General features: G+C 37.7%; 1 protein-coding gene across 4 annotated transcripts in view; it reads left to right on the top strand.

Moving 5' to 3' along the window:
* The window catches only part of jmjd1cb (jumonji domain containing 1Cb), a 160,028-nt gene extending 139,563 nt beyond the window's left edge, over nt 1–20,465 (top strand). For all 4 annotated transcript variants that reach the window (XM_067370106.1, XM_067370105.1, XM_067370103.1 and 1 more), the window contains 15 exons: nt 2,172–2,386; nt 2,590–2,742; nt 4,958–5,047; nt 5,162–5,289; nt 6,855–7,068; nt 7,856–8,055; nt 8,878–9,156; nt 11,876–12,044; nt 12,127–12,217; nt 12,383–12,513; nt 12,999–13,121; nt 15,927–16,066; nt 16,239–16,415; nt 17,974–18,105; nt 19,588–20,465. In XM_067370106.1, coding sequence (XP_067226207.1) covers nt 2,172–2,386; nt 2,590–2,742; nt 4,958–5,047; nt 5,162–5,289; nt 6,855–7,068; nt 7,856–8,055; nt 8,878–9,156; nt 11,876–12,044; nt 12,127–12,217; nt 12,383–12,513; nt 12,999–13,121; nt 15,927–16,066; nt 16,239–16,415; nt 17,974–18,105; nt 19,588–19,683 — 2,338 coding nt within the window. In that variant the 3' untranslated portion in view covers nt 19,684–20,465. The remainder of the gene's footprint in view (nt 1–2,171; nt 2,387–2,589; nt 2,743–4,957; nt 5,048–5,161; nt 5,290–6,854; nt 7,069–7,855; nt 8,056–8,877; nt 9,157–11,875; nt 12,045–12,126; nt 12,218–12,382; nt 12,514–12,998; nt 13,122–15,926; nt 16,067–16,238; nt 16,416–17,973; nt 18,106–19,587) is intronic.
* The last annotated feature ends 716 nt before the right edge of the window (nt 20,466–21,181 follow it).

Raw genomic sequence — 21,181 nt, 5'->3', positions numbered from 1 at the left:
TAAATAATTTAATCTCTACTTGTCTGACAAAAAGGAAACAACATTTCCTTGAGCTGTCATTTCAATTGAACCTAGTTAAACTGTATATATATATATTGTGCAAATATTAATCAAATGTAACCTAGTCTAATTGCATCACATTACAGGTCAAACCCCGATTTATCTAAACAAACAAACAAAAAAAGTTTCTTAAAGTTATTGTGGTCATACTTTTTGTGTACTTGTTGAAATTTATATAAAAAATAGGCAACATTTTAAAATAAGGTTTTTATTTGTTAACATTAGTTAATGTATTATCTAACATGAACTAACAATGTGCAATACATTACTGTAATTATTAATCTTTAAGTTAAAATACAGCTGTTGGTTGTTTACTTCACAGTACATTTACTAATATTAACCAATACAACTTTTGATTTAAATAATGTATTAGTAAATGTTGAAATTAACATTAACAAAGATTAATAAATGCTATAGAAGTGCAGTTCATTATTAGTTCATGTTAACTAATGCAGTTAAATAATGTTAATGAAACCTTATTGTAAAGAATTACCAAAAAAATATCTTCTGATTTAAAACAGAATAAGATCAGTGTCAGATCATCATTCCCTAAATACATAAATGTGGAGATCAAATATACCACCTATAGTGAATTTGTTTTGAGGTCTGGGAAAACATGACATACAAAAATACCTAAGCTCTTATGTATGCACGATTAATCAAAAGAACGCAATCTTATTCCTAAATGACAATGATTCGGTTATGTCTATTAAACCTTTGAAATTACGATCATACCGGAGTATGTAAAATTGCTTTTGCATTGCTGCTGAAAGCAGTGGTCATGTGAGCTATATGTTTTAAACCGCTTCACAAAGTGTTTTCAACAACACACTATTGCTACTTCTGTGTTGCAAACATTAAATAATAATGCAAGTATTGCAATAACAATTTATAGTCTGAATATACACTGATTTCAGCAATTAAAATGATTAGCTAAATGAACGTTGAAACTAATGTTATTACACTGGTCTGCCGGTAGGTGGTGACCAGTGACTGTTAAAATGTATTTGATGTATCAAAATCATTAATTCAAGAGATTCGTTTCAAAACACTGGACAAAACATGTCTTCATTACCTTCAAACCATATTGTAATGAATTCATTTAAATTAATACATATTTTTTAATTGAACATATTAAAATTATAAAATTATTAGTTGTTTAATCTTTTTTTTATATTAATGTTTAATTTAATGTTTTGGTCCATGATATTGGATAATATGATGGTTTTGAATAAATCGTTCAGTGGGGTTTGACCTGTAATAAAGCTTATTAAAATAGAAAACATCCAAGCGCCCCATTCCAAGCCATTTCTAAGATATGGACTACATTTTGATTAATATTATTAAATATTATAAAATTGTAAAGAAATTAAATATCCATCTTTGTCGAAAGAATTCCATGTGCAGTTCAATCTCAGCCAATAAGATTCCATGTTGCATTTTCATGGATCAGTCGTCTCTTCTGATTGGTTGATAACTTTTGATAGCGTTTAATCCAGAAGCAAATTAATTTCTAGTGCAAGAGCACGGCGAGATTCGCGAGTGCACAGGACACCGTTTGAGCGCGCACGCGCAATATCTAAGCGAGAGGAGAAGCAGTTCATAAGAGAGCACTGTATATTTGAGAGTGCGCGTCCAGTTTTGTGCGAGAGCAAAGGAAATCCGTGCTCGAGCGGACAGATTTGCACTCGCGTCACAATAATACGCTCTCGACATTTGATAGTAATATAACGCCATATATCTATCCCACAATTAAAGATTCATTGAAGCTATTGTGTCCCATCTGTGGGAAAAAAGTGAATGTAGATCGATGTTTCCAGTGGCAAAGTTTGAGATTCTATTTTTGAAATGTATAAAAATACTTACCTTTGCTAGGCGCCTTGATGGTTGTCTTTAATTATTCTTTCCATTTAAAATAGGCCAAGCTAACCTCGGTTGTTGTTCTATGAAACTAATGTGATGTCATCTAACAGAATGTGCTAGTATTAAGTACTTGTGCTTTTTCTACTGTGTCTTGTGTCAACAGTTTTCTCATTATGTTGTTACAGAATTGCTCTTAGGGAAGGAAATGAACTCTAATTGCACATTCTCTTTCTCCTCCTCATTTCCAGTCTCTCGTACAGTAAGAATGGAGTGATCCGGATCGATGGCTTCTCCTCTCCTGATCAATATGATGAAGAGGCGCTCAGTCTCTGGGCTCCTGACGGTTGTGAAGAAAACAGCCTGGACCTGGAGACCTCCAAATACATCCTCAGCTACATTGGAGATAAATTCTGTCAGCTGGTTATGACTGAGAATACAGCAACTACATGGATGAAGAAAGATGGTGCGCAATAGAGCCTTTCCTATTTGTTTAACAGTATCGAAAAAAATAAAATTTCCTGTCATACATGACCTCCTAAAACATTGTTATCAGTGTACAGTTATATTTACAGCAGACTGTCAGTCAAAAAAATAGTGTGAAAGGAAAAAGTGGGTGAGCTCAGTGAATGTCCGTTTCATCCTTCTCCTGTTTGCTTTGCTCTGCAGCCAAGATTGCCTGGAAGAGAGCGGTGCGCGGAGTGAGAGAGAGCTGCGACGCATGTGAAGCCACATTGTTTAACATTCACTGGGTCTGCCAAAAATGTGGATTTGTGGTGTGTTTGGACTGTTACAAAGCCAAGGAGAGGAAGAGCTCCAAAGGTCAGTCGTCATTTTCATATTCACCTTTGAACACTGACTGTGCTTGTACACTCCTGCTGTTGATATGCAGAAGATTTAAAAACCCTATCTGGACAGGAAAAATGCCCAGATATTTCAAATTTGGGGGGAAAAAAGTCTCTGTGGTTAATTCTTCTGGTTTGTTTTATTTATTTATTTATTTATTTTAACTTGTAGTAACTTGTAGCTGTCAGATTTGGGTGTTCTTTGTCTCATGAGTGGGTGTTGTTAAATGTGAAGCTATTATGCCAATATAAAAAAGCTTTTTTTTATATATATGTTAAATGTTACGGAAAAACAAAACACTCAACTTACATGAAATGCATGAAAAACAAAAAGCTCACTGGAAAAAGCATACAATAATATTTCATTGGTTCTCTCTTTTTTTTTAATGATTTGATGAAAGACAAAAATGTTCTAATTGCATTTTGTTAAATGATTAATAGACTTTTATATTTTAAAGAGGTGGTTCAGTGGTTTTTTTTCTAGGCTTGATTGTGTTTTTGGGGCACAGTTTAACATATCTTAATGCTTCGTTTTTTTGAAAACGCTGTATTTGTCATATATTTTAGCTTTATTCTACACCTCTGTTTCCACTGTCAGATGAACGGCTCGTTTGACTTACTGCTTCTATGAAGCCGCTCCCTCCGAAATACGCAATGAGCTCAGATTGGTTAGCAGGTTGGTAGCTGGCCCAGTGTATCATGATTCGCTTAAGCGTCCGGAAACGACAAGCGCCTTACCATTCGTTGCTTCAGTCAAAATGTAAATAATGGCGCCTATATTGCTGTATCAAATTGAGCCCGAATTAGACCCAGATGAAGAGAGTCAAGCAGAAACTCTGCAATCACGGCTTTTAAAGGACGTTTATGAATGGTATTTCATTTTGTATTTGTGTCAAAGTGTTTAGATAAGCGGTCACTGCTGTTTGTTAGCTTTCAATATACAGTTTTATCCTGATTAAAGCTTTACTGTAGCCGAATACATGACTGCGAAGTCGCATTTTTGTAAAGGTAGCATTTAATTTATAGAATGAACAGCTGTTTGTCTATGAACATAGAAGTTTGTTGGTGTTTGTAGAATTTAGCTAACTGGCTAGCGAAGCAAAAACAAGTTGCTCTTTGTATATGTCCTTGATGCAACCAAAAATAACAACAGGACTATAGGTTTAAAAGACATGTACAAACAATAAAACATTAGTTTGAAGCCAATAAACAGCAGCTTCTGCTTTTAAAGTGGGAACTGCTTCATCTTTCAGTAATAGCCTTAGTGCATTCAGTAATAGCCATCCAGCATTGAACTCGTGTAGATTCTGGAAGCTGTCTTCAGCGCCGCATCCAGTGTTGGGCTGCGCCACTCACATCGGGTGTACACAACTCTTCCGCTTTCATTATGCTGCATGCCCTCGCCCACTTTGTTGCGTGTTCCCGGGGGTTTGTTTTGCAGGGTTTATGATGTCACCAACTCGTTGTAATCCAAACCGGTCGTGTTTGTAGTCATTTAACTTTAAAAGACAATATCTATAATATAGTTTGCATTTAATTTTCAGCGCTGTAACTTTGCAGATACTGTTTATGCTCATGCAGCAACATTACACACTAAATAAAGTTAAAAAGTGAAATCGCATTGAACCACCCCTTTAAGAATTATTTGACAAAAGCAAACACTGTGTGTGTTCATTTTTTATTTAAATAAACGTTAAAAAAAATTAAATACAAGTAATAGAAGTAATAAAGACATCATAGAAATAATAACACATGACTGCTGGTTTGTAGTTTTTGGTTTGGTTTGGTTTGGTTTGAATGGCAGCGTTTGTGTGTGTGTTTGTGTGCTTTAGGATGTGGCAGTTGTTCTAGGACTGTCTAGTTCGGTTGTCTCAGGGGTTTGAGATGTGCCGCTGTCTCTTCCTTGTCTTTGTTCGCCTCATTTAAGTCCCCCATTCCTGCTGCTGATCTTCCTGTCTTCTCCAGGCTTGAATTCTGCCGCAGGGCATAAAAAAAACCCTCCTGCTTTGAGGTGTCATTTCTGCTGAATCACATCTGTGCATCTTTTCCTACAAGGCTCAGAGCTCCTTATTTACTTTGAAGCATAAACACCATGGCTCCTCTATGGGAAAATGGGCCAGTGACAGCACCCTTCTCTGTGCGTGATGTTGCGTTCAGCCTCTGTGAGTAATCCACCTTTTCTTATTCTGCAGATAAAGAGCTGTACGCCTGGTTGAAGTGTGTCAAGGGACAGCCTCATGATCACAAGCACCTGATGCCAACACAGATCATTCCAGGAACGGGTACAGAAAGAGACTATTTCACTCTGGCGTGATTCCAGATTGCTTGTAGTTACACCTTTGGCTGGAAATAGAGAAAGTGTGCTTCTTTTGACTTGTTTGTTTTGTCTGTTTTAGTTCTAACGGACTTGGTGAACGCTATGCACATGCTCAGGGAGAAGTACAGCATTAAATCACACTGCTCATGTACTGGGAAGCAAAACACCCTCTTCAACAAACTGCCATCCACCAATGGTGTCTCCCAGGTATGTGTGTGTCAATGGTCAGGCCTTAGTCAGGGTAAATGCCATTTTTTTAATTATACACAAAATGCAAACAAGGCTGTGAGGGAGGTATGATTGTGGTACTATATGTTGAACATCTGATGTCAGTACACATTTTTGTCTTGTTTTTTCAGTACAAATATCTAAACATTCATAAAGTAAGACACTATACAGGCAAAAACATTTTTTCATGCACTGGTCAGTTTTTGGGTTTTTTGGCTTTTCATAACATGTTGTTTCAGTCTTGTTTATCTTTAAAGGCCATTTTCTCAAAATGAGTTTTTTCTCCTGCGCTGAGCCAGAAATCTCCACTTCAGTAGCATTTACATACATCACACTTTACAGTTTTATTCCTACTTATGTTTTAGAAATTTTATTTCTCACAACATGGTGTTTTTTTTTTTTTTTTTTTTTGCCTATTGACAGTATTTTCTGATTTATTGAGTGATAAAAGATATATCCAGAATCCCTTCCAGAAAACCTTTAACTCTAATATGTCAACAAAATGAAACAAGAATTTCAAACCTGGCTTTATCCAGTGTTCCTGATTTCTGTTTGTGAAATATATGCAAATGAGTGTGTAGTTATTCATTTCATATCATTTGCATATTTAAAGACAACATTTCAGAAAACTTGTAATATAACAATAGTTGTAATCAACTGGGGAAGTATCATGATATCTATTAGTTAATTTTTTTTTCTGGAGTGTCTTGCCTTAAATCAAGACATTTACCTGTAAAAGTTTTTCTTACTTGGGGTAAGAAAAATATACTTAATTCAAAGGGAAAACAAGTTTATTTTTTGAACACCAATGGCAGATATTTATCTCTGGTATTTAACTTGAATTTTTTTTTCAGAAAACAAGACTTGTACTGGACAAAAACTCCTTTTTTGCAGTATAATCTCAAAAGGACCAAATATTGACACATTATTACTCGCATCACTATTATAATCATTTAAATCTATTAATTTCAAGTAATGGTATCAGACATACAAATGGAAATCTGCCCCAGAAATTTCAGTAAAATGATTCAATCAAATGCTAAATCCAGTAATCACATGATTGGTTCATCCTGACCAGCATGAGAAAAGTAATGAATAACATGCGACAACATTGTATGTTTGCTACTTTAGCAGTGACCTGGACAACTGTAAATCAACTCAATTCTGTTCAATACTTTGCACTGTTGATTGCTCAGACAGCAAAACGTTAATAAATTTTGACAAAACAGTCAGATGTGATTTAAGGCCTTAAGACAGTGCATCCCATTGAACAAAACCAAACATCTATCCCCCTCAGCCACATTTACATTCACATGAAATGAAATACGGCATCAGCCTTGACTAGCTCATGAAAGTGTGCGTGCTCTCAGTGTAAACACAAACTCTTACACTCTCTCAATCACGCACAGATTTTCACATTCTGTTCTGCATTGGAATGTTGAATTGAGTCCTGCTTCATCTTTCAACCACTAAAAGTCCACAATATTTCCCCTTACTCTCCTCAAACCACTGAGCAGTCTCTGACATACTCTTTCTTTTCACAGGTGTTACAGAACGTGCTCAATCATAGCAACAAAATCTCTCTGTGTAAGCCTGAGGGCGGCCAGCAGAACTCCTCTCTGAAGGTGGAGGCCAATGGAGGGAGCAGTCCTGCCAGCGACACCAGCACCGACAGCAAGTTCACCCCGCCCGAGTCCCAATCGCCTCTGCACTTCCTGGCCGATCTGGCCGAGCAGAAGTCCCGTGAGGAAAAGAAGGGTGGGTACAGAACAATAAAACTTCAGGTACGGTTGAAGTTATTGGTAGCCAGGGGCCGGAGGTCTGCCAGCTGCCCCGTGTTTTTCCTTTCTCTGCAGGCATGTGCGTGCTTGACAGGCCGCCAACATTCCACAATCCTCACATTTAGTGGTGTACGTTACAGGCCTTCTCAGTTGTGAGCTCCCACAGTCTAAAGAGCTCACCTAACCACATGTTTATCCAGTTCTTCAGCTGCTCTCACATGCCGAACACACTGCTCTCTCCAAATGAACTGCACTTAAAAGACCATCAGCTCTGTGGTCATTGGCACTCGTTCAGTTCATTTTGTTGCCCAGTGCAGCATATAGAAGTTTCTTCATTTAGCAGCTGTGCTCAAGTTACACTTTTTGATAAGTCTACATTTTTTGCATTTCATGTCAGCTCTTTAATTATAATAGTAGAGGTTATAGTTTGTGCCATGGCATATTGATGCTTTGCTAAAGTTTTTTGAACAGTATATTCTTCTTGGTACTTGCAAAAGAGCCCTTCTCTAGATGTGTCTCAGATCCCCTTTCAAACAGCAGTATGATTTTAGGCATTTGAAGTGGTGAATTTAATACAAACGGTTATGGGTTTTTGCTACTTCCGGTTCATTGGGACTTTAAATCTTAATTAAAAGTCCCACTACATCATTTCAAACAAAATATTATGGAAATGTTTTACTGTTTCTTTTGCTTTTGACTTTCATATCAAAAGAAATTGACACCAGAGGTTTGAACATCAGTGCACCTGTGCTTCTCTCCTGCAGAAAATAAGGAGTCACTTGTAGGGAAGATAAAGGAGGAGAAGGATCAGTCAGATGCTTTGGAGTCTCTGCACAGTAAAGCATCATCCCTGGAGCAGGGATCAACCCTACGAGACCTCCTCACCACCACCGCAGGCAAGCTGCGCCTGGGCTCCACTGATGCTGGCATCGCATTCGCTCCTGTGTACTCCACTGCCTCACAGGTCAGAAAACCAAAATCTACTGATCACACTCAAACAGAGAGACTGTACTACCATACAGATATGGCAACATATACACAACCAATCAAAAGTATGCACAAGCTTGACTTTAAAAAGCTTTTGATCCAAAGGTTTATGATTAAAATGAGCTTTTTTAGACATTACATTCACATGAAAAATACTAATAATAAAGAATGTAGGGTTGCAAAAAATTTGATAATAATTGATCATGAAAGTCGTCGACAGTGAATGTCATTATCGATTAGTCGCTAATGACAGCACTGAATAATGCATTTCTATGGACAAAATGCATCTAAAAATAGCGTCGAAAACACAGCGAGTTGCTGCAGGAAAGGTACGTGATTCAAGCTGCCCAAAACATGAGAATATTTTTATTTTTAAGCTTCAAGAGAAAGCATTAATGTAATGTTTGACGTGGCTTGTCCTGTCAGGCGCTTTGACAGATGCGTGTGCTGTTTAATGTGTGATATGTTTCCTCAGCACAAAACTTACATTTTACAGTTATATCTTCATCTGTAAGTGTTACAAATTCAAGCAGGTAATTCCATTTTGCAAGAAGACTTGTCCTGACAGTCTGCGTTAAACTTCAAACTTTACTGAATGAGCGCCGGCGCGCACAAATGCGCATCAAACAGATGGGATGCATAATAGAAGGAGACAATTAAAATCCAGTGCAAAAATTTTTGGTTTAATTTAATTCAAGGATTTTATGAGAGCGGTAACTGTAAAGGGATAACTGCATGTAATTGAATATAAATGTAATATGTTTTCATAGCTTACGGATTCATTTGTTGTCTTTCACAGATTGTCAAGAGTGGTCGCAGCATGCCCAACATCCTGGATGACATCATCGCCTCTGTGGTGGAGAACAAGATCCCAGCAGGCCGTGGCACCAAGCTGAACCTGAAGCACGAGCCTCTGGAGGAGCCCAAACCTGAGAGAAAGAAAGCAGTGGAAGAACCGCCCAAACTATATGCTGACATCCCACACTGCTGGCTCTACGAACGCAGGCTGCTCTGGCTCAAAGACCACCGCAACAGCAACAACTGGAAACTCTTCAGGGAGTGCTGGAGACAAGGACAGGTCTGTGAAACAAGCCCACAAAAAAAATTATTCTTACATTACGTTCTGTTCTGCTGGAGCCATGGTTCTTTTCAAACTGTCAGAAAAATTGGCAAAACGGCAAACAAATCCCAATTCTCATGTAGTGTTTTGGGTCACTCCTCTTGGAGCCTTCCAAAAATTCCACTGATAGTCTTGCTGTCAGGATAATCTTAATAATCTTGTGTACTGCTCAGTGTTACAAATAATCATTATCCATCAATACTTGATTTTGTTTCCTTGATTATCGTATTTAAGCAAATTTCTGTATTTTGTGACCTGAAGTGTATGACCCACATGATTGACGAAATTTACTAAAAAATTGTAAAATGTTGCATTTTCAAATACATTTATTTCATGTATGGATTGCTTCAGACAGCACTGCATGAGCTAATGGCGCCATCTAGTGGCTATGTGTGGGAGACATTCAGCTTCTTGGCCAGGGTCCAAGATTACCACTTGCCAAGAATCAAATATAAATTGGCACTGGCGAGTATATGAAACGGTGTTAAGGTGCGGTCACATTAGAGACATTTTGCATGAAAAAAAAAAGACTCCACACAGAAATCACTTTCAAGCCTAAGAGCTTTTTGTTGGCCAGTGCGGTGAAATCTGTATGGAGAACCTTTTCACCCTCACACGAAACTCTTGACTGGATTTCGATCACAAATTTTCACCAGTTTTCGTACCTTTACTTGTCAGTTGGTTTGATTATCAAATCGCAAAAGTGGCAATTTAATTATATAAATATATAGTCTTACACGCTGCATGTTTCAGAGTGAATCGTGGCACTATGTTCTTTTACAAGTGAGCAGCTCATGATCCAGTGTTTTTAGTGTCTCGAAGCAGCTTGTTTTGCTTCCTCACATAAACTTCATCCTGCAAATGCTGTGCATTTGAAAACGTAATACATGCGAAATCTGTTATAGACCAGTTTTAAGATCTTCCTGCGGAAGTTTTTGCCAAAACAGAAGTTGACATTTGAAATCAAAGAAACAGTCATTTTACTCTTGTTTGGTAAAATTATTATTGTATTATGTACGCAATTTTTGTTTTACAGTACTATATTATTATTCCCATAGTAATATATTTCTTTATAAGAAAAAAATGTAATGTCAGTATTTATGTAAAATTTGGTAAATTATGCAAAATTTTGGTTAACGCAGTCTGTGCTACCACCGGCTATTGTCTCTTGACCTCAGCAGACAGTAGTTGTCTCAGTCTGCATTACATGTGCAGTGCGTGTCCAGAGAGAACGGCACCATACATTAGAGTCCATTTATTCTGCGTGTACTTCACATAGGCAGTAATAGATGTTAAGTGCTTTGATGCTTTCATAAGATGTAGCACCGCTTCACATGTGCTGCTCTAATGCAGAACATTTCAAGTGAGTATATAGGTCTTTGACAATGAAATCTTATTTTTACTAATGGACAGAAGGATACAGAAGAGGTGTAAGGCTGAAATCTTGAGGTCTGTTTCTCTAGTCTTTGCGTTTATTCAGTCTCTGGCTGCATCCAAAATCAGCCCCTATACTCATTACTCCACTAATTTAGTCCACTTGTAGGTGTGAATGAAAACATGGAAAAGAGAACTCAGACATTTTTTGTGCCAAAAGGGCAGTGGATGCCATCTTATGGTGAGATGTGGGAATTTTTTGGGCACAACACTTACAGTGCAAGGACATTATTTTCCATCTGGCCGTTGCATGTGCATTGGCTGTACATACATTATTGCGGTGTATTATGGGATTGAATGAATACACATTAATAATGTCCACTATGGTTTCATACACCACTTCATATGGCTGTATAGTAAACTAGATAAGGGAATATAGGGCGATTTTGAACACAGCCTCTATCTCTGTCCCTCTGGGTTTGAGCTGCACTACCTTTTCCAAGATGACATTTATTGACTTCTGCTCAGTGGACCATGACTTTACAGCTCTGCAGGAAGTAAACTGACATTATGAAATGTGGGTCTCCAAACACATAGGCTTTCTTGGAAAACCTAGTAAGCTGCCTATGTAGGCAGCATTTTAAGGTTCCCAATGCAGGGTAGACACTGTTTTCGCTTTTTTTTTTAAATTTCTGAAAGGGTCAAATTCTAAGACAGTATCGCAAATATTCATCCCAGAGAAGGCAGTTCTATAATACATAGCAGTGATCTCAGTGGACAAATCCAAGACAAGAGACGACATGAAAAGTTTTATGTTACCCTAGATTTGTATGAGATTCTTTGTCTGTGTATGTTTAGCTATCTATGTAGTAGACACACTTTTGAGGGCATTTTTTTCTTCACAAAAATCTTTTTACAAAAAGAATATTTGTAAATAGAGAAAAAAATAAAAGATGGAAAGTAAGCCGCTATAATGTAAATTCATATTTATTTCACCCAAAAGGGTGACTGATCCATCGACTCGCCCGAAACACTCAGTGACCTCAGGCGAGTGTGCCATGCTTATTACTGAGCTCTGCAATTTTGCAGACGCTTAGTTTGGCACTCAATTTATAATAACCTCACCGATTAAGGCTTTTCAACACATGTAAATGGTACCCTTTAGCCTTTAGAGTAATCCATCTTGCAATGTCTTTTTTAACCAGACTTCATATTTTTTTCCACTGTTCAAAAAGTAAGTCTTGGTAGTGGTTGTGATCTCAGCTGTCATTAAAAGGCCATTTCCTGTGTGCTGTTTTTGCAGCCTGTGCTGGTCTCTGGGGTGCACAAAAAGCTCAACGCCAGCTTGTGGAAGGCAGAATCCTTCAACCAAGAGTTTGCTGACCACCAGGGAGACCTCTTGAACTGCAAGGATGGAGTAATGTCCAACTCAGGAGTCAAAGAATTCTGGGACGGGTTTGAAGATCTCACGAGTGAGTGCCTGAAGTAGACAAATAAGTGATTATTTAATTAATTGGTCTGTTTCTATTTATGCTGATCACACTCTCTCTACAGAGCGTCCTAAATCTAAAGATGGAGAATCCGTGGTGTATCGACTGAAAGACTGGCCTTCAGGCGAGGAGTTTATGGCTTTGATGCCCTCCAGGTACTTCATGAATTTAGGAATACAACAAGTAGATTTGCTAAGTAGCCATTTAAAAATTGGGTTAGGGGTTGTTAATGCTGTTTCATGACTTTATTTGTACGTTCTGATCGGAAATATAGCTCTGTTTTAGTCTTGTTTTAGCATGTGCTTCGTTTCTTTGTGTAGGTATGATGATCTCATGAAGAACCTCCCCATGCCTGAGTATTCAGACCCCGAGGGAAACCTCAACCTGGCCTCCCATCTGCCCTCCTTTTTTGTGCGGCCAGACCTGGGTCCACGCCTCTGTTGCGCTTACGGTACTGCAGGTCCCTCTGTCTCTCTCAAACACTCACAGGCAGATTTTTAGTTTTAGTTTTATTAGTTGCTTGCTACTGCATTGTTTTACTGTGGAAAAATAATTAATTTAATTAAAAAATTATATGAAATTCCTGGAAAGATCTCATCAAACCTGTCATATTTCAACCCAAAAGAAAAAAGTGGCCTATTTTAGGACCATTTAGATTGTCTGAATTGCTAAATTGTTTTCAGGACAATTAAGAGAATTTTCCTCCAAATTGTGACATGAAAAAAAAAAAAAAAATCTGTCATTACTTTAATGCAAAAATATTGTACTATTTACATAGTATTTGTATATAATGGTAGTATTTGTTGTATTGCCTTATGTATTACTTAATTTAATTGGGATTTACCCATATGGAGCAATTAAAAAAAAAAAAAAAATGAACAACTGAAGCCTGTTTTGTTACATGTTGAATTGAATGGTGTATGATCCATGTCACAGGTGTGGCGGCATCTCAGGAGCAGGACTTTGGCACAGCTAGCCTGCACATGGAGGTGTCTGACATCGTCAGCGTGCTGGTTTATGTTGGAGTGGCTAAAGGGAATGGTGTCCTTTCCAAAACTGGTAAGCCTGAGACCAGCTCGCCACACAACTGTCAATAGCCTGTCTGTTAACTTGGTCAGCCGTGTTAGAGAAAGATATGGTGGGGAAAAAGCCTCTGCTGGAGCTGAATTGTTCCATAAACCCCTGAGCTCAGAGGGAAAAACAACACAGAACATGGTTTCCACCCTGGAAACAATGAAATGTGAGAGATGCATCTGGAATGAGTTTTCCCTGCCTGTACATGGCCATAGCAGAACTGCAAAGAGCTTTTCTCTGCACTCATAGGAATAAATCTGTAAAAACTCAATCCAATTCACATTAACAGGACCATATTAATATGGTATCAACTAAAAACCATTTGTAGTTTTACATGACATCATCTGCGCTCTCTGTAATCATGTACAGTTAATTCTCTGAGGGGTTTCCACTACAGTAGACAGTTCTCTAAAAAAATGTTTTAACTATTCAGGGCATAATGTTACATCTGAAGCACGATAGGTCAGTGGTTCTCAACCTTTTTGACTCCAAGGCCCCCTGATGTACATAACAATGTTCGAAGGCCCCATGACTATTCAAGTTGTTCTTGATTTACTGGATAAGCATTTAGGATAAGGATTATTTTAAAAATATGTACTTTTTATATTTATATACTTTTATATTTATAAGATATTTTAAAACTTGGCAAAACTATAAAAATATATGTTCATTATAAATATGCCTATGGAGATTTTGAAAATTTCATGACTTTCATCCAGATCTAGAAGTCCCACTTTTAAAATTTGGCTACCTCATATATCAAGTAGGGGTGTGATGAGATCCCATGTCACGAGATCTCGTGATATTAAAGGTGCCGTAGAACGTCTTTTTAAACTGCCTGTTTTGGGGCATCAATAAATATGAGCCGATTTAGGCTGCGGCCCCTTTAAATGCTCACACTCCCTGCCCCCGGAGCTCGCGCTTGCCTTTAACAGCATAAACAAAGTTCACACCGCTAATATAACCCTCAAAATGGATCTTTACAAAGTGTTCGTCATGCAGCATGTCTAATCGCATAAATATGGTATTTATTTGGATGTTGATTCTGAATGAGTTTGAGGCTATGCTCCGTGGCTAAAGCTAACATTACACACTGTTGGAGAGATTTATAAAGAATGAAGTTGTATTTATGAATTATACAGACTGCAAGTGTTTAATAATGAAAATAACGACAGTCTTTTCTCTGTGAATACAGTAAGAAACGATGGTAACTTTAACCACATTTAACAGTACATTAGCAACATGCTAACAAAACATTTAGAAAGACAATTTACAAATATCACTAAAAATATCATGATATTATGGATCATGTCAGTTATTATTGCTCCATCTGCCATTTTTCGCTGTCGTCCTTGTTTGCTTACCTAGTCTGATGATTCAGCTGTGCACATCCAGACGTCCTGCCCTTGTCTAATGCTTGAACATGAGCTGGCATTTGCATATATTGGGGCGGTACACCCTGACTGTTACGTAACAGTCAGTGTTATGTTGAGATTCGCCTGTTCTTCGGAGGTCTTTTAAACAAATGAGATTTATATAAGGAGGAGGAAACAATGGAGTTTGAGACTCACTGTATGTCATTTCCATGTACTGAACTCTTGTTATTTAACTATGCCGAGGTAAATTCAATTTTTAATTCTAGGGCACCTTTAAAATGTGACAAGATTTCACGTTGAGGTGAAAAGCTGTCTTGCGATGTCGCCATGACGGAGCGTGAGGGTGAAATTAGCATAGAAAATGCCACCACTACGTTTACATTACATTATGGTGCCCACCGCAGCACCACCTCCACTGTCATTTAGTTTTTTTATAGAAGTAAAAACCATTTGCTTCAGTTTAAACTGTTGTAAATGTCTGCTCCGCTCATCCAGCACGAGCTGCAGAGTCGCACACAGTGCAACAGGAATCACAGTTCACTGATCACGTGACGAGAGAAAGAAGAGATGACTGACAAGACCATGGCGGAGGATTCGTTGCACAACAGAGCCTAGTGTCTGACAAATGTCTTATCTTGTAGAATGCACGCTCAGCACCCTGTATACAGTGTAGCCTACTTGCGATCGCAAATTCTAAAGTAAAATGTGAGCTCCCTGATGCGTGCCAATTAGTTACATACAATAGCCTGTGAGCTAAGTGTCTCGTCACATCCCTAATATCCAGGCTTTCAAAGACAGTGAAACTGGGTTCTTCTAAGGGGGAAAAAAATTGTTGAGGGGGGGGTGAATAAAACAGAAGGGGTGATCCGAGTTCAGATCCCGGCTCCTGGTCCATTCCGATCCCATCCCACTCACTTTCCTGCTTCACTTTGTTTTTCCAAAAGTTTTTCCACTCTACCTTTAAGATACAGTATGTAAATGACTTCTTTTATGATTTTACTGGTGTAGTTCACACTGACGGTCATCGGCACAGCTCAGTGTGATCGTGGTTGTGATGTAAAAAAATCACAACAGTGACTATTTCTGAACAACACATTTTTTGTCTTACTTTCCGGTTGTAAGTTAAGTAATTTTGCAATCCTTGCTTTGTGTCTCATGCCAACAGCTGCTCCTCCCCCTTCTCTCCTTCCTACTGCCATGGCCTTTCTATTTTTAACCACTGTCTCATGGGCAGACATGAGGAGAATATATATATATATAAGCCAGACTCCCACACACACACTTCTCTATTAATTTTTAAACATCACTCCGTCTTCAAAAGAGGATGGCGCTCCCTGCCTTTATAATAAATTAAGCTGACTGTGTGATGTGTTTGCTGTGTAACCTCATGAGTATGTTTGTGCCAAACACACAGGAGTGCTGAAGAGGCTGGAGGAGGAAGATCTGGATGACAACGTGAAGAAAAGATTAAAGGACTCGAGCGAGACTCCCGGAGCCTTGTGGCACATCTACACGAGCAAAGACGGCGAGAAGATTAAAGAGTTCCTGCACAAGGTTATTTTGATTTGATTTCTCTGATCTTGAAATAATATAGTGCATCAGTGCAATGATGCGCTCTTTATCTCTCTGAGTGTGTGTCCTTTCGTTTTAGCACAAGGGACTTTTATAGAATTATTTTCATATGTTTGCGTTTAACTCAAAGTTTGTGTATATTTGGACATGACAGGTGGCGAAAGAGCAGGGCGTGGAAATCCCAGTGGATCACGACCCCATCCGTGAGCCCGGCTGGTACTTGAGCCGAAAGCTGCGTCAGCGGCTGCTGGATGAACATGCCGTCCAGGGCTGGACTGTGGTGCAGTTTCTGGGTGATTCAGTCCTGATCCCTGCTGGAGCTTTGCACCAGGTCTCATTGCACTCCTTCCTCTTCTGTGATTGCTCAAACCACTGATACCACATGAGCAATACTTGATTCTGAATTATATATAGTGTATTACTGATTATTCAGACCAAAAAACCTCACTTGATTGACATGGAAAGCAACAAAGCTCAAGGATGTCTTGTTTACAGTGTTGATAAAAAGTGTTCAGACACTTAAGTATGGAAGCTTTTTTAAAAAAATAAAAATAAAGGTAATTGTGATCTCATAAAAAGTCAGAATTGCGAGTTAAAAAGTCAGAATTGTGTGATTAAAAACTCACAATTGCAATAAAAAAAGTCAATTGCAATTGCAATTCTGAGGGAAAAAAGGTCAGAATTGTGAGATAAAAAGTTGCAATTACTTTTTTTATTTTTTTATTTAGTGGCAGAAACAAGCTTCCATACTTAAGCCAGAATGTCACTGAATTATTTACAACAAAATCAAAACATCTGCTAATGCTTTTCATTTCACTTTAACCCCGTGAAGCCTGACATATGAAATAATAGAAATCTCTTTTTTGAAAAGTCTATTTTCTGAAATGGAACAGTTTATTGAACCTTTAGAAAAAATATATGTAACAAAAGAAGTTTGCGTATGTTTTTTTGTTTTTTGAGTATCATATTTGATATATCAGGCTTGTATGGCTCATATAGTATGATGTAGAAGAATATGGGAAAAAGAAGCACCTCAGGCCCTAACTGAGCAAAAATACACAATTTAATTAAGTTGCTGATATTTATATGGCCATCTTTATAACAGTATAGAAGACTGCTTACATAAAATACATAAAATTCATAAAAATATCAGTTGTCACACTAAATCTCCCGATAATATGTTTATTAAGATGATATTTAAATGCTTCATTTTATGATCAATGTCCTGTACTGTAGTTTTTATTGTGAGGGGCAAAACATGTAATGCAGTGAAATACAATGATGATTGAGAGATGAACAAATAAATATTCCTCAAAAGCCTGATGTATCATTTTTGATACTCAAATTTTAACATGATTTTACTGAAATTATGTATGGATAACCAAGCAAACCTAAGTTGCTTCACTTCAGTAATTGTTCATCTTAAAATATTATGAACAATATAAAAGTTATTCTTATGTTTTCTTTATAAAAATGAGTAAAGATTTCACAACATAAAGACACATGTACCATGAGCTGAAGGAGAACAGTTTTAGAATTATAATAAAAGGCCTTTGACTTGTTAAAAAAAAAAGTGTAAGCTATCAATCAGAAAACGGAAGACATAGTAGATTTTGTACAATCTACAAACATTGTACAAACAGTTTTTTTTAAGCAATTTTGATCATGTTCCTTATTTAATGGTGAAATTTGTGCATTAAAGGTGATAAAGTAGGCTTTTTACATTTTATTTGTTTATTTACAATTACACATTGCACGTTCTTTATGGATGGTGAGCATATATGATGAAAAAATCTTTCTGTACTAGCTGAAGTTCCATAGTGCCAGCATCTTTATGATGTACGTCACATCAGTGCATACTCACGTTTGTGTGTGTCTCTTCCGTACAGGTGCAGAACCTTCACAGCTGCGTCCAGGTGATCAACGACTTTGTCTCTCCGGAGCATGTGGTGCATTCGTTCCACTTAACCCAAGAACTCAGATCCTCCAAAGAGGAAATAAACTATGAAGATAAGCTACAGGTAGAGTTCAAACACACTGGAAAGATCACATGTCAGCATTTATTGAAATGTGAGGTCTTACATTTGGGGGGCGAAAAAAACAGGAATAGCTGGTATCATATAGACATTTCAAAATAAGAGTCCCAGTGTATTTTGGGCTTGTTTATAATTCCAGCATTATGCATAAAGGCCCGGTTTCACAGACAGGGCTTAGATTAAGCCAGGATTAGGCTTTAGTTTAATTAGGACATAGTAGCTTTTAAAAACGTGCATCTTGAGACAAAACAATGTCACTGACAAATTTATAGTCAGTGAAAGTTGCTTTCAGTCCAAACAGCTCAAACATGTCTGGGACTAGCTTAAGCCTTAGGCTAAAATCTGGTTATTATTGGTATTTTGGTTATACAAAATACTGCTCTGGGCCGTCCCCCCACAGGAAGAAACAACTAAAAACTTAACACATTCAGTATATAGATTTTCTAGTATCGTCACAATAACCTTGTATTACCTTTCTTTAAACACATTAATTGTATCAGCAAAATGTCGACCTCTAATTTGTATGTATTGACTTGTACATAAACCAATTTCAATACATATGAGTATTTTAAACTCTCCCTGTTTAAAGGTGCAGTGTGTAAAATTTGGATCTTTTGACAGAAATGCAATATAATATACATGACTATGTTTTCAGCGGTGCATAAAGACCTCACATAATGAACCGTTCTGTTTGTATTACCTTAGAATGAGCCATTTCTATCTACATACACTGCTGGCCCCCCCATTCTCCAAAAGGGAAGGGTGCAATGGGTGTGCGCCGTTAGTCGCAGTTCGCAATCTCACCACTAGATGCTGCTAAAATATACACATTGCACCTTTAAATAAAAGCATCTGAGATAAATGATTTATTTTAACATTGTATGGGTTTGTTTTGTATGAACATACCGTATTCATTACATTTTTGCAGGTCTTAAGGCCTGTTCACGCCAAGAACGATAACTATCATGATAACTTTATCGTCCGGTATTGTTCTGTTTATTCTAAGTGCTTGTCTGTCACATTAAATACTCAAGCTCACTACAGCAGGATGGATTCTGATTGGCTGTCAATGTTTTTAATCATTCATCAGCTGGAAAAAATGGTTCTGAAAGTGATTCCAAAGATATTGTTTCTCTATGCTGTTATCATTACAGTTGTGTGAACTCTGCTATTCTTAAATATTGAGAACGATTTTTAGAACTATATCTTTATCTTTATAGTTATCTTCCTTGGTGTAAACGGGCCTTTTAAAGTCTTAAATAATAAACTTTATTTTAAAATCTCTGCAGACACCCTGTAAATATATTGTAAACCGTGTGTGGTGGTTCAGTTTTTTGTGGTCCTGATGTGGATGCGATGAATGTTTGTCAGTCTGTTCTTCACCAAGTGCCAGATGAGCATTCCTCAGTCTCCATGCCATCTGTCTGAGTCTGTCCCGTCATTCTAACAGCCTGCCATTTCTCTCAGGTCAAGAACATCTTTTACCACTGCGTGAAGGATGCCGTGGGAACATTAAAGAGGTGCTGCGCAGAGGAGGAGGAGGAAGAGGAGACAAACTCATGACACCCGTCGACACGTTCCCCCAAATATGCACACTAACGCTCACACCGCGAACCTCCAGTGCCAAGCAGAGAAAAAAACACCAGGAAACTGTATTTATTTGTTACTGACACCATAGCAGTATAGCCCATCAGGATGACTGTGATCGAAACGCCACACATCTGAAGATAATCTGACAGCGCCGCTGTCCCAACTAGTGTTTGTTTGTCTGTTTGCTTTCGTTCCCCTTTTGTTCTTTCCTACTGTATAGTTTCAGTGGAGAATCATATTTATTTTCAGGAGTTCTGCTCTGTTCTCGATCAAATGTAAATGTGACTTGTACAGTTTGCTAATGGATTTCTGATGCCGCTCACTACTTTGGAGACTTGGAGTTACTGTGAGAGAGATCCGCTGTCTCATGTCCTCATGCCATATCTTTTGAGAAAAAGAACTGCCAAACAATTGTAAACATTGTAAAGTTCTATTATGTAAAGAAAGACTTAATGAATAACACACTTCAGCATTTTATTAAGAAGTATTCACTGTAAAATGGAGACATTTACAAAAAAAAGTTGTAATTTATTTAAGAAAACTCATTTCTCCTTTTTATGTTCAGATTTACTATGGTGAACTTTTGAAGTTCGATGGAAAAAGGAAATCGTACTATGCTGTGTAAATATATACATATATATACATTCACTGATGTATTTTTTTAAACATGGCTTGCTTCAATTTAAAATTTTAAAGTGCAAGTGTTACATGCTTTGTACATTGAAGTTCAAAGGGGTTTTACATTTTCCATTAAAATGGATTTATCAAATATCTGCCTGCCTTTTGCCTTATTGACAAGCTGAAACAGAAATTCACTATGCAAGGAGTAATTGATGACGGGTCGTTGAATCCTTAAAAAAATAATACACACCCGAGGTGGTAATGCGACCACGACGCATATATATATATCTCCTGGGCTGTTGAATGCTCGAATCTGATTGGTTGACCAACGTTCTAAGGCGTGCAATTATTTTCAGGGAAACGCACAGCTAAAGTAGTTCTAGGCAGGTCTTGACCGCATTGCAGTTCCATATCACTTCGCCAAATCATTTGTTATTTCATACTAGTTCTAAAATGACGTTTTGGAATTAGCAACTGAGGCTTGGGATGAGATTCGTAAGAAATTAGTCCCACACACGAGTGTTTTTAAGGAAAAAAACCTGACAAATGTCTTGAAATACAACATCGGAACAGTGTTTTGAGGTGTGGTAATCGTGGTATAAGCAGAATAATAGACTCCGGGCCGTTGCACACCCGAGGTGGTAATGCGGCCACGATTTTAACCAATAGCCAGCTTTTCACAATTCAATTAAATCAATTTTTCTATTGATAAAATCAAATTCTGTATTTGCTGCCCGATGGACATTGCCCACTTTTGAATGCATGCTGTCATTCATAGATTGGCCACCAGATGACGCCATTGAGGAAATTTAGCAATGCAATCACGAACATTTGAAGTTCTCTCCTATGG

This window comes from Chanodichthys erythropterus, chromosome 19, assembly GCF_024489055.1.
Source record: "Chanodichthys erythropterus isolate Z2021 chromosome 19, ASM2448905v1, whole genome shotgun sequence".
Taxonomy (NCBI): Eukaryota; Metazoa; Chordata; class Actinopteri; order Cypriniformes; family Xenocyprididae; genus Chanodichthys; species Chanodichthys erythropterus.
The sequence above is the reverse complement of the archived record's forward strand: the minus strand, read 5'-3'. Positions and strand labels throughout refer to the sequence as shown.